The sequence below is a fragment of the Vulpes vulpes genome, chromosome 12 (genome assembly GCF_048418805.1).
Source record: "Vulpes vulpes isolate BD-2025 chromosome 12, VulVul3, whole genome shotgun sequence".
NCBI classification, from domain to species: Eukaryota; Metazoa; Chordata; class Mammalia; order Carnivora; family Canidae; genus Vulpes; species Vulpes vulpes.
In genome coordinates, this window is record NC_132791.1 from 141,206,197 (window position 1) to 141,227,290 (window position 21,094).

The 21,094-nt window shown below is 44.1% G+C and overlaps 1 protein-coding gene across 47 annotated transcripts in view; it reads left to right on the forward strand.

The window, feature by feature from the left end:
* NCOR1 (nuclear receptor corepressor 1) overlaps nt 1-21,094 on the forward strand; it is a 151,702-nt gene that overhangs the window by 128,690 nt on the left and 1,918 nt on the right. For 14 of the 47 annotated variants that reach the window (XM_072730425.1, XM_072730435.1, XM_072730431.1 and 11 more), the window contains 13 exons: nt 1,263-1,472; nt 1,935-2,084; nt 2,646-2,762; nt 5,441-5,606; nt 5,807-6,300; nt 8,995-9,123; nt 9,567-9,724; nt 10,071-10,294; nt 11,304-11,444; nt 13,090-13,232; nt 17,287-17,340; nt 17,799-18,020; nt 20,257-20,436. In XM_072730425.1, the coding sequence (XP_072586526.1) occupies nt 1,263-1,472; nt 1,935-2,084; nt 2,646-2,762; nt 5,441-5,606; nt 5,807-6,300; nt 8,995-9,123; nt 9,567-9,724; nt 10,071-10,294; nt 11,304-11,444; nt 13,090-13,232; nt 17,287-17,340; nt 17,799-18,020; nt 20,257-20,436 (2,388 nt within the window). The remainder of the gene's footprint in view (nt 1-1,262; nt 1,473-1,934; nt 2,085-2,645; nt 2,763-5,440; nt 5,607-5,806; nt 6,301-8,994; nt 9,124-9,566; nt 9,725-10,070; nt 10,295-11,303; nt 11,445-13,089; nt 13,233-17,286; nt 17,341-17,798; nt 18,021-20,256; nt 20,437-21,094) is intronic. The other 33 variants (XM_072730451.1, XM_072730460.1, XM_072730454.1 and 30 more) reach the window with 7 other exon arrangements.

Sequence of the window (21,094 nt, forward strand, 5' to 3'; positions counted from 1 at the left end):
CATCCTTCAAGTTGAAGTTGAGAAATAATACCTATGTTTTACCATGGTCCTTAGGAGATTTTCATTACCAGCATGCCAAGATCTCTAAGGGTTAGTTATATTTTATAGAAGCAAGGTACCTGGGGCAAATATTTTATCTTTTGAAGGCTATATCAACAGCATCAAATTATTTATCACTTGAGAACATTAGGTTTCAGAGAAGCCTACACATAGTTCTTCAGGGGCTGTCTCACAGAAACTGAGGCAGAAGTTCCCACAGAGTCCACTGACAGACTTGTCCTGCTGGGGGTTCCGGATGAAGAAAGGGAAGCAGACATTCCAGAAAACTTGTCATCTGTTTTTCTAGAGATTTAAAATAGTTCACTCACATTTTCAGGCAAAATGGAATGTGTATACTTCAATGTAGTGCTTATCATAGCCCCTCATTTTAGAGCAGTTTTGTTTGCTTGTTATTTTTGAGCTGGAGCTGGATTTAAATGTTTCAAGTGGGACGTTACCTTCTCCTTTTTATCATACCTCCCTGCCCCTTCATAGCAACTTGTGTCATGCTCTAACCCAGGCTGTCAAACTACGGCCAGGGGGCCAAATAGTCCTGCTGCGTATTTGTGTAAATGAAGTTTTATTAGAACCCGGCCCACCCACGTTTGTGGTTGTTTTGTCTCTGGCGGCTTTCAAGCTACAATGGCAGAGTTGAGTAGGTGAAACAGACCATTTGGTCCACAATGCACAGAAGATATTTACCATCTGGCCTTTTATAGAAGAAGTTTGCTAATCTCTGCTCTAAACACATGCATTACTTAAATGCTTGTAGACTAAGCATTCTCAGTCCCAGGAAGGTCGTTCTGTGTCCCAAAGTGTGTTCACATGTATTTCTGTTTGGTTGTGTTGAATGATTAGTACTATAAAAATAATTCTATTTTCAAACACAGCTCTTACCATTAGGTTACATGGCAAAGGTTGGAAATGCAGCTGCTTGGGAAGTTTCTTAGCTCCTGTTCTACCAGTGAAAATCTTCACCCTTGTACCGTGTCTAGTTCCTCCCCCCTTTCCATTACACCTGACGTGAGAATGCATATATTCACGTGGGTGACGTATCAGGGTCTACCACACATCTCTCTTCTCCTCGTAACGTGCCACCCACCCAAAGCTGCACGTGTGTATTAGCTTGGCAGCAGGAGGCCTCCACCTTCCTGCAGGTGACGGTTAGTGAATGAATCTCCTCTAGACTCCACTAAATGCCGTTCTCTGATTCTCTCCACCAGCTGCCGCTGCTTACCTGTTTCAGAGACAGCTCTCCCCGACCCCGGCTTACCCAAGTCAGTACCAGCTTTATGCAATGGAGAATACAAGACAGACAATCCTCAACGATTACATTACCTCACAGCAGATGCAAGTGAACCTGCGCCCAGACGTGGCTAGAGGCCTCTCCCCGCGGGAGCAACAGCTGGGTCTCCCTTACCCAGCAACAAGGGGTGCGTGTCTTTGCGTTCAGGTTCCCTGCAGTGTGTTAGGTGTACTGAGAGGCAATGAATATTTGCTGAGTGAACGAAAAGGCAGTCCTACACTTTCTTTTTTGTAGCTTCTAGCCATTGAAGGCAGATAAAGTAATAGGTCAAGATTGGGTGTTTTGGTGAGCACTGAAATTAACTAAACCAATTCGTTGTGGTGGCTATTTGAGATCATTGTTTTTTTCAATTGGCTGTCTGTCTCTCTGCAATCTGCCCGTGCTTTTAGGTGACTCGTATGGGGCATAGTATTTCATAGCCTTCTATAGACTAAAGAAAGTCTTACAAAGTCATGATGATCTTAACCATTTTTATTTATACTGTATACAAAGTATCATGGGGCTATAGAGAGAAACGATTATAAAAAGCTGTGTACCTTCAGAAAAATTGACATTTAACATCATTTTATCATATTTGTCTTTTGAGCAGGAATCATTGACCTGACCAATATGCCTCCAGCAATTTTAGTGCCTCACCCAGGGGGAACCAGTACTCCTCCCATGGACAGAATCACTTATATTCCTGGTACACAGATTACTTTCCCTCCCAGGCCATACAACTCTGCATCTATGTCTCCAGGTAAGAGGCTGTAGTCACGCACCTCTCTGGTAGGACCAGTGTGCGTAAGTGTTTATAACATAGCCTTCGAAGGCATTTTGGGCACTTTTCCCCCTTTTAGTCTGCTGGTTTTGGGGGTTTTTTGGTTTGTTTGTTTGTTTTTAAAGATGTGTTTATTTTAATTTTAGAGAGAGCAGGGGTAGGGGTAAAGGGAGAGGAGGAGAGAGAGAACTCTAGGAGACTTTGCTGAGGGTGGAGCCCGACATGGGGCTGAGACTGCCCTGAGACCACGACCTGAGCTGAAATCAAGAGTAGGATGCCCTACTGACTGTGCCACCCAGGCGCCCTTGGCCTCCTGTTTTTCACTAAATATTTAATAATAGTTTTTATATGCCCAGATACACCAGAAATATCCCAAAAGCTTGTGTTAGCTTGTGTTGTGTCATCCAAGACTCTTAAACTGTCTGCATCTCAAATTTGGAGCATTTTGAAAAATTTTCAGTCACTTAAAAATTTAAAATATGTTCGTCCCTGACAGGCTGATGTTTTTGTCTTTAAGTCGCAGATGTCTGTGTTTTCCAGGGCACTCGACGCACCTGGCAGCGGCTGCAAGTGCTGAGAGGGAGCGGGAACGGGAGCGGGAGAAGGAGCGGGAGCGGATTGCCGCGGCAGCGTCCTCAGACCTCTACCTTCGGCCAGGTGAGCAGCGCACCTTTGTCCATCTGCAGACCTTCCTGGGATGTTGAGATGATGGGGCATTTGGCTTCCTGTTGAAGGGGATGCCAAGCTGATCTTAAACATGGGAATCATGAGAGAAAAAGTAATTCACACCTTAACTGAAGTAGGGTAAGTACAGGAGGAGTTGAAATGGTGCAGACGTGAATTTTGAACAGGAGATTAGGTTTTCATGAGGAAGGCATCATTTTCATTTGACCCCAGCAGCTGGCTACAGTGGGGCCTGAGCACACAGGGCACAGAGCTCATTGGAGCTGAAAGCAGCCAAGGAGACTCACGGACACTATGACAGGCTGTGCTGAGGAGCTGTGGTGTGAGGACCGATTAGACAGACAGGAAGAAGGTTGGGGGACACCGAGACTTACGGGCACTGCTGTTCTGCAGGGAGGCAGGTGACATGATGAGGGGCTTGAGCGGGGCTAAAACCCAGGTGCCAGGGCTACAGCAAGGCCGTGTCTGTGGTTTATGTTACTGAGGCGGAGATGCCGCTGGGCGAGGCTGGGATTGGGGTGGGAGGTAGGGAGAAGACTGCTCAGGAGAATGCTGTCACAGCCAGCTTGGGACCGGGCAGTGACTCCATTTGGGGGTGCAGGGCAGGGCATGAAACACAGGATGGTCTGCACGAAAGAGCAGCAGATAGAGCAGGATTAGGGAAGGAAAAGAGGGAAAGAGTTTCTCCAAGGGATGTACTTTGATGAGTCTCTGTAACATCCATTCTGATCCGTGTAGATTTGTCTTTTTGCATTCCGTTCCATCGGTGAAAGGAAACCACTTCCATATCTGTATTGCCACATGGGCAGATCTGGCTTAGGAGAAAAGACAGGCTGGACGTGGTGACCTGGGAGTCACCTGCAAGGGTTGCGACTCTGGCCTAGATGAGGTTTCCAAGCAGCGGGAGTGTGGGGGAGAGGAGAGGATCAGTCCTTAGGCGCTACTGGTGAGGATGTCACAGGGGCAGGCAGAGGGACCCTGAGACATGGTCAGGGAGGTGGATGTGGAACAGAAGGACACAGCATGGGGAGGCTGTCACACTCATGGTCATGGGGACAACTCTCCAAAGTGGTGGCAGTGTAGAGCAGGGGCCCAGAGCTGGTCTTCATATTGCACCTAGTAATATCTTCCTGAGGACTTATCTTGAGTACCTCAGTGGTTGGCAAAGCCTGAAGACATTTAGCTGTAACCTACTGTATGTGTATAGTAAAAAAATCATTAAGTGAGCACGGGAAATGCGTTAGTGAATTGTGAGGTAGTACCCTAGTACAGATATATAATACCATCTTTCTCCATCAGACATTTAGAAAGGTGATAAATATTCTGTGTTGATGTGCCTAAAGCAACACGGACTCACACATCGTCAGGGGCAGTGTAAATAGGGATAGTCTTTTCGGAGGTACAAAAAAGTGTAAATAGCAATTCCTCATCTAGGAAGATAGAATGCTTATATAAGCTGTCATGTGGTCAAAAGGGAGAACATGGCTGCAAAGCTTGAACGAGGTGATCTGTGCTGTGGCAGTGGGGGCTGGGCACAGGCCGACACTGCCAGCCCTCCTGAGGACAATGAGCCTTGAGGCGGAGAAGAAAGTGATGAAAGAGAGTTTGAGGTCTTCTCAGTGAGGAGTGCTGACCAAGCCCACACTGCAGCTTCGTTAGGGTTGCTGAGGTCAGTGAACGAAACCGTCTCAGCGCTTGGGGAGAAGAAGTGTAGTTAGTGGAGCTGAGCCTTTGGGGAGGGCAGTGTGAATGACGATGTGTCCAGAGAGCTTGCCAAGAGCGAGTCTTCTGGGGAAGGCAGAGAGAGTGGAGCAGCATGAGCTGCAGTGTGTTGAAGCTGCTCAGACCCCGGTGGGGAGCGGGGTGGCAGTGTGCTGTTTCCGTCATACGTAGGTGGCTGTACTGAGTGTGATTCTGGAAATGATCAACACGCCAGAGTCTGAGGGAAAATATGAGAGATGAACTTATCTGATTTGTGTGAGTGCAGCTGACCCTTGCACAGCTCAGGGGTTAGGGGCGCTGACCCCCCCCTCCCAGAAAAACCAACCAGAACTTTGGCCCCCCAGAACTTAACTGCTGACAGCCTGCTATTGACCAGAAGCCTTACCGATTATCTAAACTGTGGATCAACACATATTTTGTATGTTCTATGTACATAGACTGTATTCTTACAGTAAAGTAAGAGAAAAAGAACATGAGAAAATTGTAAGGAAGAAAAAAAATTGTAAGGAAGAGAAAATACATCCACTGTACTGTGCTGTGTTTTCAAAAGTTCACATGCATGTAGGTGGAGCCTTGTACTTCAAACCCCTGTTATTGAAGGATCAACTGTACTTGATTGTTGGTTTTACTTTTGTTTCTTTCAGGAATTAAGGTAGGAACTTGTCACAAAAATGGAATTACAGCAAATGATAGTTGACGTTTTTGTTTCAAGTTACTAGTGTGGTTTTACTACATTTTTACTAAGAAACTCTTAATAGAACATATTTCTAGAAAGGCAAAAAGCAGGATATCAAATTTCTTACCTCCTTTTTTCTGTTTAGGGATATTAGGAAATGAAGAGTCCCTAAAAGTCACTGTCTCTAGCTTCTTCCTTATGGCCTGTCTTTCTTTTTTTCTTCTCCTTTTTTGGGGGTTGGGGACTTTCACAGGCTCAGAACAGCCTGGCCGACCTGGCAGTCATGGCTATGTCCGCTCGCCGTCCCCCTCAGTCAGAGCTCAGGAGACCATGTTGCAGCAAAGACCCAGCGTTTTCCAGGGAACCAATGGAACCAGTGTGATCACACCTTTGGATCCAAGTGCTCAGCTACGAATCATGTAAGTCCCTCATAGACATCTTGACCAAAATTAGCAGCCTGTTGCATACTGCACACTTGTAAGTTTGTGACTGTGATGGTTTGGCAGTTGACTGCCCGCTCAACACGTTTTGTTGTTGCAGCCTGTACTTCTGCCTCCCTAGCACACCCCCCAGTAGAACCTGCCCTTCACGGAGTTGTGTGGTTTGCTTTTATTTGCAGGCCGCTGCCCGCTGGGGGCCCATCAATAAGCCAAGGCCTGCCGGCCTCCCGCTACAGCACCGCTGCGGACGCCCTGGCTGCCCTTGTGGACGCCGCAGCCTCTGCCCCCCAGATGGAGGTTTCCAAAACGAAAGAGAGTAAGCATGAAGCTGCCAGGTTAGAAGAAAATTTGAGAAGCAGGTCAGCAGCAGTTAGTGAACAGCAGCAGCTAGAGCAGAAAACCCTGGAGGTGGAGAAGAGATCTGTTCAGTGTCTGTACACTTCTGCAGCCTTTCCAAGTGGCAAGCCCCAGCCTCATTCTTCAGTAGTTTATTCTGAGGCTGGGAAAGATAAAGGGCCTCCTCCAAAATCCAGATATGAGGAAGAGCTAAGGACCCGAGGGAAGACTACCATTACTGCAGCTAACTTCATAGACGTGATCATCACCCGGCAAATTGCCTCGGACAAGGATGCAAGGGAACGTGGCTCTCAAAGTTCAGACTCTTCTAGTAGCTGTATGTATCTCAATCTGAGTTTTGCAATGTGATGTCTGAGTAAAGAATTACTTTATTCTTTAGGTAAAGCAGAATATGATCTAAAGAAAATCCTGATTGCAGAGTAAATGTAATGGAAAGGTTTTGTGGGTTAGTAGTGCAAATGTGTCTCTTCTATTTCTCATGATTATTTAAACTTCAGAGTTTCTTAAGTATGCCTGCCAAAGTATTTTCCATGAAAACACCATGTCCTTTATAGAGGTCAAGTGGGAAAGCAGGGCAGAGTTCATTAACATCTTCAGGCGTCTGAAACGTCAAAGAGGTTACCAAGGCCTCTGAGAAGCGTTTTTCTGGGATGAGGTTCAGTATTTAAGTTGATACCCCAAAGCCTCTTATATCCTTTTTCTAAGACACAAATTTTTAAAAAGTGAGACCACCATATTACTGGTCATTGGTATTCACATTACACCATTTTTGCAAGCTGGATCTTAAAAAAATTTTTTTTCATATATTTATTGGTCATTTTTATTCCTTCTTTATGCATATCTTCCTATTCTGTGCTCATTGTCTTAAAATTGTTTCACACATCTTTTTTTTTTTAAACTGGTTTTAAATTTTAATTCCAGTATAGTTAACATAGAGTGTGGTATTAGCTTCAGGTGTAGCACATAGTGATTCAGCACTTCCGTCCATGACTCGGTGCTCATCATGATAAGCGTATCCTTCATTCCCGTCACTCCTCTCCCCCAGTGCCCCTCTGGTGACCACCAGTTTGCTGTCATTGCAAGTTGGATTTTATCAAGTCTGGTTAGTCATTTTGACATCTACCCTGTGAGTCCATAAGAGTTCACAGATTTATAGTAAAATGCTGGAAGAGTTCATCAAATTTATTTAACGACTGCCTAAATTCTGTATGGAATTCCTGAAGGAAGAATCAGGTATTTGAGCAAGTATCTACTAATACTTGAAGTAATTTAACCAGATGTGGTCATCTCTCTGTTGTTTTTGTTAAGAAATTGAGGAAAGTTGGAGATTTCTTATGCATCAGTATGTGACATGTAATCCTTTATACCCCTATGCCTAATTATAATTTGTTTGGGTAAACATCTACTCCCTGGCTGAGCTTTTTGGAAAGAAGCGGGCAGTTTGGTAGTCTATTGTGTAGACAGAAAATTGAAGTTTGCCCAGGAGTACGAACAGCTACAGAGTAGATGCTACACGTGCAAACTCACTAGCTGAGGAGGATCTGCAGGTGCAGGACCCTGCCTGGAGGATGGTCACCAGCGTGCCTGGTGGTCCAGCCAGCTCGTGGCTTTCTGTGCCAGGGCGCACGGTTCTCTAGTCCTTTGCAGTTGGCATCACAAACCGCACCCTGCTCTAGGATTCTGACCTTCAGAAGGTCTGAAAATGGAAGGTTTGTTGTCTTCTCTGAGTGGGATTTTCTTTTTTATCACTAGGTAAATGACTTGTGTGAAGCCCACAGGCTGTTTACTGTTATTCTGTGTGGTTTTCAGTTTTTCCCTTCAGAGCCTCCCTCCCCCTGAAGGTGAAGCACAGCACCTTTGCCTTAAGGTGTCAAGAGCAGTGTGGACACAGTTCAGCAGCAGACTTTTATTTACTGTATACTGGATGTGGTGGGCAGCTCTAAGGTGCTGGGTACAATCGCCAGTGGTGACTGCCAGCAGGACCAAAGTCGCCAAGTAGCCTGAATCACTTTGAATGTGGTGATTTATTTTAGTTCCCGAAAAATCATTTCCATCGCCACTTGTCAGGTTTCCACTCTCCTGAGCATACTGGAACCCAGCTAATTGCACCTTGCATGGCCTGGTGAAGGCGTAGGAAGAAAAGGCTGTTTGGTTGAGTTCTGCAGGATCTTGTACCTGTGTCCAGGACCCACTGACTGATCACACTTGCTGATCCAGCCAGTCATACATAGACCCTTTGGGCCTCTGACAGTTTTCTCAGATTCTGCAGCCTGTAGATGCAAAGTGCCCTGTTCAGTCAGAAGGTTCCAGAGCATGAGGTTATGTGCCTATCCCCTTGTTCTGAGGCCACAGCACGACTGCAAACAGCTGCCTGGACCCTTGGTCAGTTTTCCTGGGAACTTCAAGGGGCCTTCTCTGATATGGGCATCCTTTCTGCCAGGGGAGTGAATTTGCTTTTTTTTTTTTTTTCCAGACATTCCCTACCATTTCTCTGTATTTTCACAGTGTCATGGTGCTAAGAAATCATTCGGAGTAATACTACTGTTACTTAACCTGTAGCTTTAAAATCATCATGGTAATGAAGCAACTCTGTAGCCTGAAAGTTTTTCTAAGAGCCGACTGTCCCACAGAATTTTAATTTATCAGGGATGGTGAGATTTACTGTTGAGATCTACTCTCCCGTCTGTTCCGCCTCCTCTGAGGAGTGTCCTTCCTTGGGGGAGGCATTCTCTAGCTGCCAGGAGCATATAACAAATCTGTCCCCTAGCCTGCCTCACCTAAAGGTCCCAGAGGCCACACAATTTTAGGAAACCCTTTTCCCTACAGACACAAGGAGGCCTGAGGAAGCACTTGCGGACCGTTGATGCCAGGGCATCAAGTTGGTTGGTTTTTATCATCAAACACTTCTGAGAATAAAAAAAAAAAATATGTGAATAGGTCTGAAAAATGCAAACTTTTGCAGCTTTTCACAGGATGAGTTTTAAAATAAGGTTCTTTACTTTTCTTAAAGTATCTTCTCACCGGTATGAAGCACCCGGCGATGCTATTGAGGTGATCAGCCCTGCCAGTTCACCTGTGCCACCCCCGGAGAAACTGCAGGCCTATCCTCCCGAGGTGGTGAAGGCCAACCAAGCAGAAAGTGTGTATTCTTTAGCCACCAGCTGACGTGTTCATACCTGCATTTGTCTTTTGCTTCTGGTTAGCTGTCCAGACCATGTTCTAAAAAGTAACTGTTTGGTTTGTTTTGTCCTAGAGTGACCTTTATAGGAGTCTGATGTAGAGACATTTAAAATTGTGCTAGGGCAAAGTTTTTTCTAAGCTTTATTGATCACTCTTTTATTTATATGTAATGATACAGGAAATAGTTGGTATTTGTGTTTGCCCCTTAAGCTTTCGCAGTTCACTCTCTTCTAGTCCTCATCTCTGTTAGGAAGTGTTTTCCCTTCAAAACTAAGATACTGAATTCTGCTCAGAGATAGGCACCATACCCCTCACATGTGCTTCTCCAAGTTATGTTTGATCTTTGATGATGAGTGAAAGGCAGGGGCATCCCTGGTAAGACATCTGTGTGTCCTCCACTAGGTGAAGCCAGCAGACAGTACGAAGGACCATTGCATCACTATCGACCGCAGCAGGAACCACTGTCTCCGCAGCAGCAGCTGCCTGCATCTTCACAGGCCGACGGGGTGGCACAGGTGCCCAGGACCCACCGGCTGATCACGCTTGCTGATCACATCTGTGTAAGCCCTTCCATTCATTTTTCTTTTTTTCTTTTTTTTTTTAAGATTTATTTATTTATTTATTTATTCATGAGAGACACAGAGAGAGGCAGAGACAGGAAAAGCAGGCTCTATGCAAGGTGCCCGTTGCAGAACTCGATCCCGGGACTCTGGGATCACACCCTGAGCCAAAGGCAGATGCTCAACCACTGAGCCACCCAGGTGTCCCTCATTTTTCTTTCTGACCATGCATTAGGCACATTTCACAGGGGGTGAATCACAAAAAAAAAGATGTCCAGGTATTTTATGCTATATTTTTGGGCAAATATTCAATGGTTCAACTAATTCCTTCTTTTCTCATTCACAGCAAATTATCACCCAAGATTTTGCTAGAAATCAAGTTTCCTCACAGCCTCCCCAGCAGCCTCCCACTTCTACATTCCAAAATTCACCATCTGCTTTGGTGTCCACACCTGTGAGGACTAAAACATCCAACCGTTACAGCCCAGAATCCCAGTCTCAGTCTGTCCACCATCAAAGACCAGGGTCAAGGGTCTCTCCAGAGAATCTTGTGGACAAATCTAGGGGAAGGTATGGTTTTTACTTTAAACTTTGTGTACCTCTCCCAACAGTAAAACAGCTTGAATATATTGTTTTACTGTTATTCTCTACAAATCCCCTAAAATAAGGGATTCCTTACTTACACCTAAAACTTATTTACCTTATTGCTTGGGGAGTATAAATGAGGGTCTTCCCTTTGTAAATCCTTGGAATATTCACTGGGCAGTTGGTATGTTAATGTGTATTCAGAAGTCAAGTTCTTCATCTTTTACGGAAGAGAGGTGATAGTTACTGTTTCAGCTTTGGTAAATCAAGAAAAATATAAGATTTTAGAGTTTTAGAAGTAAGCACCACAGAACTCAAAGAAAGATGGTTAAAAATGGCCACCTATTAAAATTGGATGGGGCTGATTGGGAAAGGAGGTGACAGGGCATATACCCATTTATAATTATACTTAAAGGTCACAGGTGGGGTGGCTCTTAAATGTATGATCACTAACGCAGAAACTCTGTTTGGTCTAAATAGGGTTTCCCTCATGTTGTTCTTACCAACATGGTATCCAGAGGAAGAGACCATTAAGTTGCAGAGAACTGCTCAGCCCTACAAAGACAGGCTCAGGCCTGTCTGAATAATTCGCTGACAAGTGCTCAGGGTTCAGTTAGGTTCTCTAGTCTTTGCAATCTTAACTTAATGGGGAAAGGCCTGGTGAGCAGCAAAAGCCTGTAGAGGGCTCACGGGAGTAGCCGGCCAAAGGTGGGATGGTGGAGTATGGCACTGAAGCACACAGTGACCTCAGTGTCTCAGCCGAGCATTGGCTACTGTCTGTCCAGGGGTGCTTAGCATGTGTGGATGGATAAAGTGGTGGCAGCAGACTTTGGTAACCAGGTATATAGTGAAAACCTGAGGCAGCTTTTCTTCTGATGTAAATCAGCAACTTTTATTCCTTCTCCTGAATGAATAAGAGAATCAGTTTCTGTTTCAGCTAATTTGTAGGTGGGCCCCGGAGCATAATCTAATACTTTATATGTTATAATATTAGGCCTGGAAAATCCCCGGAGAGGAGTCATGTCCCTTCTGAGTCCTACGAGCCCATCTCCCCGCCCCAGGTTCCAGTTGTGCATGAGAAACAGGACAGCATGCTGCTACTGTCTCAGAGAGGAGCAGAGCCTGCAGAACAGAGGTGAGGAGCCTGGTGTGCTTCCTGGCTGGCGGCTCCTGCGCATGCATGCATGCACTTCTCCTTCCTGGTTGTATGTCAAGATAGGTGTCTTGAAGGATCCTGAAGTCTCTGTTTTCCTAGTGATCTAAGGCTAGGGGATTTTATGAAAAAGTGATACTTAAATAGGTCATAGAAAATATCGTTCATTATTCTTAAAGCATTTCTAGATGTTTTTTTTAAAAAACGTTTTTTGTCCAGGGGTCACCCGTTCCACTGTTTGAGTGCTTGTCATGTACTAATAAGCTTTGTGGTATGTACATGGAAGCACCTTTGCTGAACTGCTCCATGTATTTTTTCTTACCTATTTCTAACCCTAACCCAACCCCTATGAATTATTAGATTTTCTTTTCCCATCTGGATTAGTCACCTTTGATTTGGTCCTTCCATGGTCCACTTCCACTAGAGTGGTTTGTCTGAAACTGATGGACTCAAGCTCGAAGTCATTAGGTTGGCATTTGAGTTCCTTCATGAGCAGGTTCCTGCCACTCCACCACTCCACCCTTACACTTCTGTCCTTACACTTCTCTGTCCATGATAAGTGGCTTGCTGTCCCCAGATGTCTTTCGGTCCCCATGTCTGGTTTCCTGAGTGTACAGCACCCTCCCCTGATGCTCTAAGAGGTGAATATAGGATTTGCCCACAGTCACATAAAGAGGGAACTTTAAACCAAGGTCTCACTCCACACTGCCAGGGCATTTCCTACAGTGTGTTCTAAGTTGTTTATACTTAGTGTACATTGATACCTTTTGATGAAATGAAGAAAATCATTTTTGGAAAGGGGAGGATGTTAAATTTAATTGTATATTTATGTTTCCCCTTAAGTTTGTGGTTTTTTGAGGACAGGGGCCACATCTGACTCATTTTTCTGTGATATATTTGTCTCTCAACATATATTAGGAATTCTTAAGTTTGAATGATGAATGAATCCACATGACTAGATGAAGCTATCAACAGCCTTCCTTATATTCTTTGCTGTATCATCTCCAGCTCTGGCTAGACCACTGGTGGTCTTGAGCTGTTAAAGGAAACCTGTTTAAAATGTGTTAGTATATAGGAAGTTGCAAATGAATTCGGAAATCTTTTATATGAAACTCTGCTCATTTGGTGGGAGGCTTGAAATGATTCTAGCAGAGTCAGTTTTATTTCTGCATTGTAGCTCTTCTGTTGAAGTCCACAAGGTTTGTTGCTTAGGTATGAGCTCTTGCTGTTTTATAGGTAAGTAATGCTATTAGTTATAATTTATCGCACTTCAAAGTAGTTCTGCTAGAATAGTTCATGGTTTATGTGGCAGCCATAAGTATACCAGAGTCTGTGCTGTTAAGTAGATGGCATCATGGTGAGCTGTTTCTCTAAGTTTACCTGTGAACACCCATTTGCTGCTTATTTGGTCTTTGTTAAGAATCTCTGTCCTAGATTATCACCATTTTAGTCCTAATTTTATGACAGTGCTCATGTATTTGTCTGTGTCTTGTCATATGATGTAGGTTGTGACCACAAACATGAGATGGGGAAGTGGTAGCTTTCCCAGATAGTCTTTGGAAGTCCCCAGGGTTTGAGGCACATGACAAAAACAGACCTAATAATAGACACAACTGTGTCCCCACAGGAATGATTCCCGCTCGCCGGGGAGTATAAGCTACTTGCCTTCATTCTTCACCAAGCTTGAAAACACGTCACCCATGGTTAAATCAAAGAAGCAGGAGATTTTTCGTAAGTTGAACTCCTCTGGTGGAGGTGACTCTGATATGGGTAAGTGGGATTTCTTTCATGAATCCCCAAATAAAACCTGCATTAATAATGATCTCTCCGGTGTTGCCTCTCATGCGATCCTTGAGTCTGCAGGCCCTTATAGGCATCTGTCCAACCACATTTGATCTTAAAGTTTCTTCCCAGATGTCTGCCAGTGCGTGAAGATTGCCTGCTAGAGAGCAAGAACTACTGCTTTCTGAAGCTGCCCATTCTCTCTGAACAAGCGTGGGGCCTAGGAAACTTTCCTTCCGTGGGGCTGGATCAGCTCTTATGCAGTTTTTTTTTTTTTTTACCCACTGCTCTTAGTTTTGTCCCTTTGGGCCATCTCTACGTGACCTCTCCTCTGCCATTTGAAGACAAGTTATGTCCTTCAAGTCTTATTTCTGGAAACATCCCATTTCATCTGCTGTTCATCACATGCTGGTTCTGAGCATCCCTATTATCTCGAATGCTCTCCACAGAAAACCACTTTATTTAGCTCAGCCTCTCAGTAAGTTGTTAGTAGCATGGTATGATCTATCCCAAATGCATCACTATCAAGGGAGTCTTAAGTTTGTAGGAGGGTTTTTGGCAACTAATATAGTTAGGTTACAGTGTACATAAAACCAGTATACATAGCAAGGTCTCTTTTGATCTGCTGCTCTTGACCCAGACCTCTCCCTTGGTGTGCCTTTGTAGTTAATAACTCCTAAATACAGGCCAAGGTAGGCTGTGCCTATGCTGTTCAGTTACTTTTTCCACCCCAGCACAGTCTTTCTGGATGTCAGTACAGTCATTCAGCATTCATTTGCAAATGGATCAATCCACCATGTAAAACCGATTAACAATTATAATGGTAGCAGGCAGCTATACAGTTATATATGCGGAGGGGGAGAGAGAACTCTAGGCACTTGTAAGCACGTGTAAACTCCTTATGTCCTCACAACGACCCTACGCGCTACCTAGTGTCATTGTCTCCACTGTGCCGATGAGGAAACCCAGAGGTCTGGTAAGCAGCATAGGCTGCCTAACTAGAGGGTCATGGGGCTGTGGTCACACCCTGGCGTGCCATGCTTCCAGTAGTGTGCTCACCGGCTTCTAACAGTTCCATACTCACAGCATCACCACCTGCATCGTTGGTAGATACTCGGCAGGACAAAGCTCTGTGGCATCCAGACCTTCCCTTTGGGGTGACACGCATGCGTTCATCGGAAGCTTCCTCATGCTCTGCTCCTCGGCACTCACACTATTGCTCAATCCCACTTCTCCATCTTTTCCTCGAGTATGTCCAGTGATGCAGCGAGTTGTTGGATCTGGGTGTTCCACCATCTGCTTTATTTCTGTGATCTGTGATCTACTAGTCTCCTGACCCTGTCAAAAGAAATTGTGGGCAATGAACTACAAACTGCCAGGTGGATGTGCTTCTGGATCTGACACTTTGTGATCAATAAAAGTTGAACATCAGACAGAATAAAGGATGAGCCCAGTGTCAGTTATTGTTTGTGAACTTTCTCTTCTGAAGTGGGAACATATCATCTAAAAGATAAATACTTTTGAACATCAGCCAGCATTGCTATGAGGCTTACAGATACCCTTTCTTCTTTTTTAAAAAAATGACATTTTCCCGCCTCATCCCTGGTTTCATCTGTTATTTACAGTGCCTCAGATGTCACCAAGAGTATGGCCCTCTCATCTTCAAATTCTCTCAGAACCTGGAGAGGAGTCTGTGAGAGCATGGGGACATTACAGATTTCAAAGCAGCCAGTTTAGAATGGTTTCGTCTTTGTGTGGTTTGCATTCATCCTCTCTAGTCTTGGTCTTGCCGTTTTTGTGGGAAAAAAATTTTTTTGGAAGTGCCAGATGACTTGAAGCAGCCTACTTTATAGTTTTATCTTCTATTTTCCATTGTCCTCAGGCAGTAGCTCTTTCATTCATTCATTCAATTATTTATTGAGTGGGGCTTTGTGCTGGGTGCTTGTACAATGACAGATGGTCTCTACTCTGAAATATATAGTGAAACAAGTACCTAACTTTAACAGAATATAGAATTTATTAACGTCTTAAGGCAAATACTAACAAAATTGCTTCAGGATGTTGTGATCGCCAGAATCCTTTTCCATTGTGGAAAGGACAATTAAGGAACTGTATTAAGGAACCCACAGGCTGATGGGTCCCCAGGGCACATTCAGATCTCGAAACAGAACTGAGAAATTCAAGCCATCAGCAACCAAGACCACCTTGTTTCAACTCTCAATTGGGCATGCCCACAGAGGACATCAGTGACTTTATTCTTCAAAAACTGTAATGTTTTAGAACGAACTTTATTTGCTCTCCTGTGAGCCACTTTCCTCTTCTGGGAGTATTCTCTTCTCTTGGCTTTCAGATACGTTCTCCTGTTTTTTTTTCCCTCTACTTCTCTGGCCGTGTGGTCTCCTAAGCAGCTCAGTCTCGCTTTGCCTGGCCCTCGGATGCTGGTTCTCCCAGTGTTCTCATGTAGTAAAATCCCCGAATCCTCCACTCTGGGGTTTAAACTGTGCTGAGAACTCCTGAATTTGTATCTTGAGCTCAGCTTTTTCTACTGAGTGTTATTTATGTACCTTTCTTAAGCATCTGGCTTCTGAGATGTCTAACACTGAATTAGCATTCGCCCTCTCCACGCACAGAAGTGTATCGCCCCTCCTCCCTGGCCACGCTTACTTCCACTGTGGCTCCACTGTCACGGCATCATCCCTCTGGGCCTCTTTCTGTTGAGCCTGCCTCCCAGATGGCTCACACATGCCACTCTTCCTTGCTCCTCATTCCAGAAGCTATCATGCTCTCTCACAAGCTGGCCCATCTGCCTTAAAGCAGGGGGCCTCAAATTTTAATGTCACAGTCCTGGCGTCCAGGCCTGAGGACTTGAGAAGTTGGCACTTTCACTGAGGCACCCCCATGATGCTGTTCTGATGGCCTCAGAAAGAACCCCACTGAACCGTGAGCTCCAGAGGCAAAGGAAGGAATCCATTTTAAGGGCAGGATTAGTGTTCTTATTGGTTGAAAACCTGAAGCATCTTTATCTGACCATTTTGATCAGTAGGAAGGTGATTTTATTACAATTTAACCAAATGCTCAATTAAATACTTGTCAAATGAAAAAAAATATATTTGTCAAATGAATGACTGAGTCCTATTCCACAAACTTCCAGGAGTGCGGGGAGGCTCTATCTTGTCACTTTGTATTTTTTTCAGGTTCAGTTTCTTTACCCTCCGTGTTACCTGACTCTTAAGTAGAGACATGGTCCTTGTTTTATAGACTTCCTGGAGATTTTGCTCCTCTTCCTGTTGCCAATTTAAAGTTTCCCTGATTTAGTTAGTTTGTAGGCACATGCACCCCCCGGCTTCAAAGACTGTCTCCTCTCCAGGAAAGAGTCCATCCTGCTGCAGACACACCCCACACCCCCCATCATTCTCTGGGACCACCTGTTTAGCCGCCCACGTATTTCCTGCAGTCTTCTCTCTTTCCAGTTCTCAGCATCAAGCTGGAGGCTGTGATGAACACAACGTTTGTGGTCCCAGATTCCTCCCATTTCTGTGCTTTATAGGCATTTCCCAGGCTGCCCCACCTGCTGTCAGACTGTGCAAGTGACACATCACAGGCTGAGGGGGAATGAAAAGAACCAACAGGCAGAATCTTGGTCTCCTCCTGGGAATGCTGAGAAGAGTCGCACAGTTAGGGAAGCACACGGTCACTTTCATGTTCTTCCCCGCAGGGCCTGAGGTCAGGCCGCCTCAGGCTCAGGTCTCTTCGCCAGCAACTGGGACTCCTTTCCTCTGTTTCTCCAGCAGTGCAGTCTCTTCCCCGCCTCTGGGTATAGCACTCCTGTTCGGAGTTTCCTACCTCATCGTTTTTTATTGCCTGATTCTTTTTTTAAAAAAGTAATTATTTCTTTCACTTCATTTTCACTTAACTGGTGAAAAAGAAGGTTGAGATCATGGAAAATAAAAAGGTTAATTTTATTGTAGGGTTTTGAGACTTTATCTCTTTCAGCGTACTTGATTATCACACCTCAGTTAACTTGAATGTTTGTTTAATACAGCAGCTGCTCAGCCAGGAACTGAGATCTTTAATCTGCCAGCAGTCACTACCTCAGGTAAGCTTCACATCACAATATAGTTGCCACTATGAAATCAGTACACGGAAGCGATCAGTCCAACAAATACGTATTGAGTACCGACTGCGTACCAGGGGACTGCTCCAGTGTGCAGAAGTGAGTGAAAGCGTATAATTTGGTCAGAGAGGAGATGGTCAGCAATAAAAACAGTTGAGATTCAAGAAATACTTTCTGGAAAGATCAGTGAACAAAGAGAAGAACAGCATAGAAACTAGGGAGAAGAAAATGGTTAACTTTAATAAAAGTGGGTGACTGATTCGTTCTCCCCGAGTTCTCACTGGTGGGTCGAGGCAGCCGGTTGTGGGCCTCAGCGGTGCTGCAGGCAGCTGGCCACACACTGTGTTCCGTGGGCCAACAGAACAGATGGAGTCTGTCCATTTCTGCTGCTCGATTTGCCTTTCAGAAGTAAGCAGAAATGTTGTGGTTGTCTCTTTCAGGCTCAGTCAGTTCTCGAGGTCATTCTTTCGCTGATCCCGCGAGTAATCTTGGTCTGGAAGACATTATCAGGAAGGCTCTCATGGGAAGCTTTGATGACAAAGTTGAGGAGCATGGAGTTGTCATGTCCCAACCTGTCGGCGTAGTGCCTGGTGGTGCCAACACCTCAGTGGTAACCAGCGGGGAGACCCGGAGAGAGGAAGGGGACCCATCACCTCATTCAGGTACAGTTTGCATTTTTGTGCCCTGCTGCTGCCTTTCCCAAGTTGTAATGAATCCATCACCATGAGAGCTCATTTTCGTGCTCTCAGAGTCACCTCTCAGGACTTTAGTTACTTACAGTAAGTTGGGTTTTTGTTTTGTTTTTAAACTCTCCTCAGACATTTTAGTAACACGAACAGAAACTTTAAAAAAGATGGAAACTTTTATGCAGAACAACACCCTTCAGCATTGGGTTTTATTTTTGTTTGCATCTAGTCCTTATCTGGATCAACACATTTTAATTGTAGTACAAGTACAGTTTCATATCTGCTTTTGAATTTTAAAAAGGTGATAGGCTTAAAAGAATTTTAAGCTGTAAAGAGCAAGGAAAGTGTTCTTGTCTGAGAAGCATTGTTCTAGAAGTGTCTCTGTATAGACACACAGACAGACATTAGAACGAGATCATTCACACATCCTGGTAGAAGCAAGCACCCAGAAAACTGTGACTATAAGCTTCCTTTAAACCCTTTTTTCTTAATCTTTTGAGAACTAGTATCTCTTTTGCTTGAAAATTTACCTGCAGGTCCACAGTTATTTCCAGTTTAGGGTTTTTTCCTATTAACATCAGGCAAAAGATCTCACTAAGGTTAAGAAAAAGATCAAGAGATCAGGTTTTTATCTTTTTTAATGACATATATTAATTTTAGGACAATATGAATTCACTTCTTGCTCTCAAAGAGGAGCATGGTCTTCCTCTTTCTGGTCTTACCTCCTGATTTGTGCTGACTGACGTGTACGTTTAGTAAACTTGCAAATGGTAGTATTGTGGCTGTGGTTGTGTGATCCTCCCGTGGCAGCATTTGCTCTGGGTTTCACACCCCTTTCCCTGAGGAGGGTGCAGTACTCCCAGACTATTCTCGCTCAAGTGTCTTCTTGCTGCCCTTAGAGATGAAATGACAGTGTGGCACTTTTCTCAAAACATCCTGTAGACTCCATCACCTTTTTTTTTTCCTGCCATCAGTTGCTGTCTAAGAACTAAGCAGATATCTCCCTTTTCGGCAGGTGAAACTTACCTCCAAAGAATCCTCTTTTCCTCAATTTCAGTAAGCTAACTGATGTTAGGAAAATCTGACACACAATGAACACTGAGCATAGTGAGTGTGTTTGTGTCTGAGTGTTGATTTTTATGCTCATGGAAATGTTCTACTTTTTGTTTCTTTTGTTGGTCTTTCCATTTCAAAAACATAATTATATTTTTGCTGGTGAGTCTTCACCATATCTGCTATCTCCTAATGATTTTTAGGCCTCTTGACCTCTTTCTGTGGCTTCTCCTGTGTCTCATTTTTCCTTTGTACTACTCCTCTTCCTGTTGTGTCCATTCTGGTCTTTGCTGTATCTTGTTTCCTAAGTTTTTCACCTCAGCCTTTGTGGTTATCATCTGTTCTTTGAGCTCCTTTTGTAAACTGGCTTCATAGATCTTGAAGTTTCTCTTCCGTATACGAAGATCTTTCTCCCTTGTCCTAGGATATCCTCTTCATTACCATCAAGGACTTGCACTTCTTCTGTTTATAGAGTTCAAGGAGTCCATAGAGGGCATTCTACCCACCCTTTTCTGTAGCCACAGGATTTGGGGTGAAGTTGTGCTAGGGCTGAGGAATCCGTCTGCTGCTCACTGGGGCTCTGATCTCTTCTGAGATCTTTTTAATGTTTTGTTCTAGAGAGGGGCATCCCACTCCTGTGAACTTTGGGAAACAGAGCCTGGAATAACAGCAAGGGCCACCAAAACCTGCCAAGCTTCTGCTCGGGTCCAGCAGTGCCATGAAGGGGCTTCTGTTCTACATTGTTTTCTTTTGACATAAAATTTCCTTGGGTAGTGTATGAACTCCTCTACTTCCACTCTAAAGTGGTAGGTGAAGAGGTAGTGAGGAGTTAAGAATTTTGTCAACCTGTTTTAATTTCCTTAGTTTCCATGCTCTAATGCTAGGAAAGAAATGATGTTCCAGAAATTTTGTTTCCTTGGTTACATGTCTTTTAAGTTTATGGCATGAGGGCACACCCCTCATTTTAGTTGCTGCAAGTAAATTCAGGCTTTTAAATATTAATTTTTTAAACCTCATTGGGTATTAGGACCTGGATTCTTCATGCTATCTGCCACTCTGCTTCTTACTCTTAGCATTATACAATCATCAGCATTTTGGTAGGTTTTTAAGTTGAGAACATAATTCCTCTGTGTCAATAGTTAATTTATTTCACTTTTAGGAGGAGTTTGCAAACCAAAGCTGATCAGCAAGTCAAACAGCAGGAAATCTAAATCTCCTATCCCTGGGCAAGGCTACTTAGGAACGGAGAGGCCCTCTTCTGTCTCCTCTGTACATTCAGAAGGGGATTACCACAGGCAGACGCCAGGGTGGGCCTGGGAAGACAGGCCCTCTTCAACAGGTGAGGAACTTGCTAGAAAAGGAGTCTTCAGCTGATTCTTATTCAAGCCTTAGTTAGTACTTCTTGTAAAATCAGAAACTTTGGTAGCCTTGTTACAGTATCAGTAGGTTCCAATTTCCAGAGTAGAAACTGAATGCATAGAATCATAAAAATTTAAAGAATGCAAGGTGTGATGACCATGAACAAAGGAAGACCTCTGAAGACTATCCACTCCTCTCACTTCTCTAGTTTGCCGATAGCCAGCACTTGCCACCTGCAAAGCAAGGATGTCTGTGATTTCAGTTCCTCCCTGAACCAGACCTGAGGACCACTCCCCCCAAGTTACCAGGAACCTCTCATATGAACATTCTTAGAGAAGGTTCTTAGGGAAATACTGAGAAATGAAAGAAAGAAAGAAATGGGAATAGTGTAAAAAGCCATCCTCTCTCCTATGGCTCCCTATGTTTACACAAACTGATGAAAAGCATTATTCTAGGATATTTATTGTTTCCATTTTGTGCTTACTTGTAAGCTTTTTACCCAAACCTAAGTAACCACAATAATGGTAGTCCTAAAAGGGAAAAGACTACTTTTTTTGTTGTTAAACTAAACTGGGATACTTGGTATAGATATAAATTTTAGGCTTTCACAGAATTATAAGCCATCTTTTTTTTTTAGG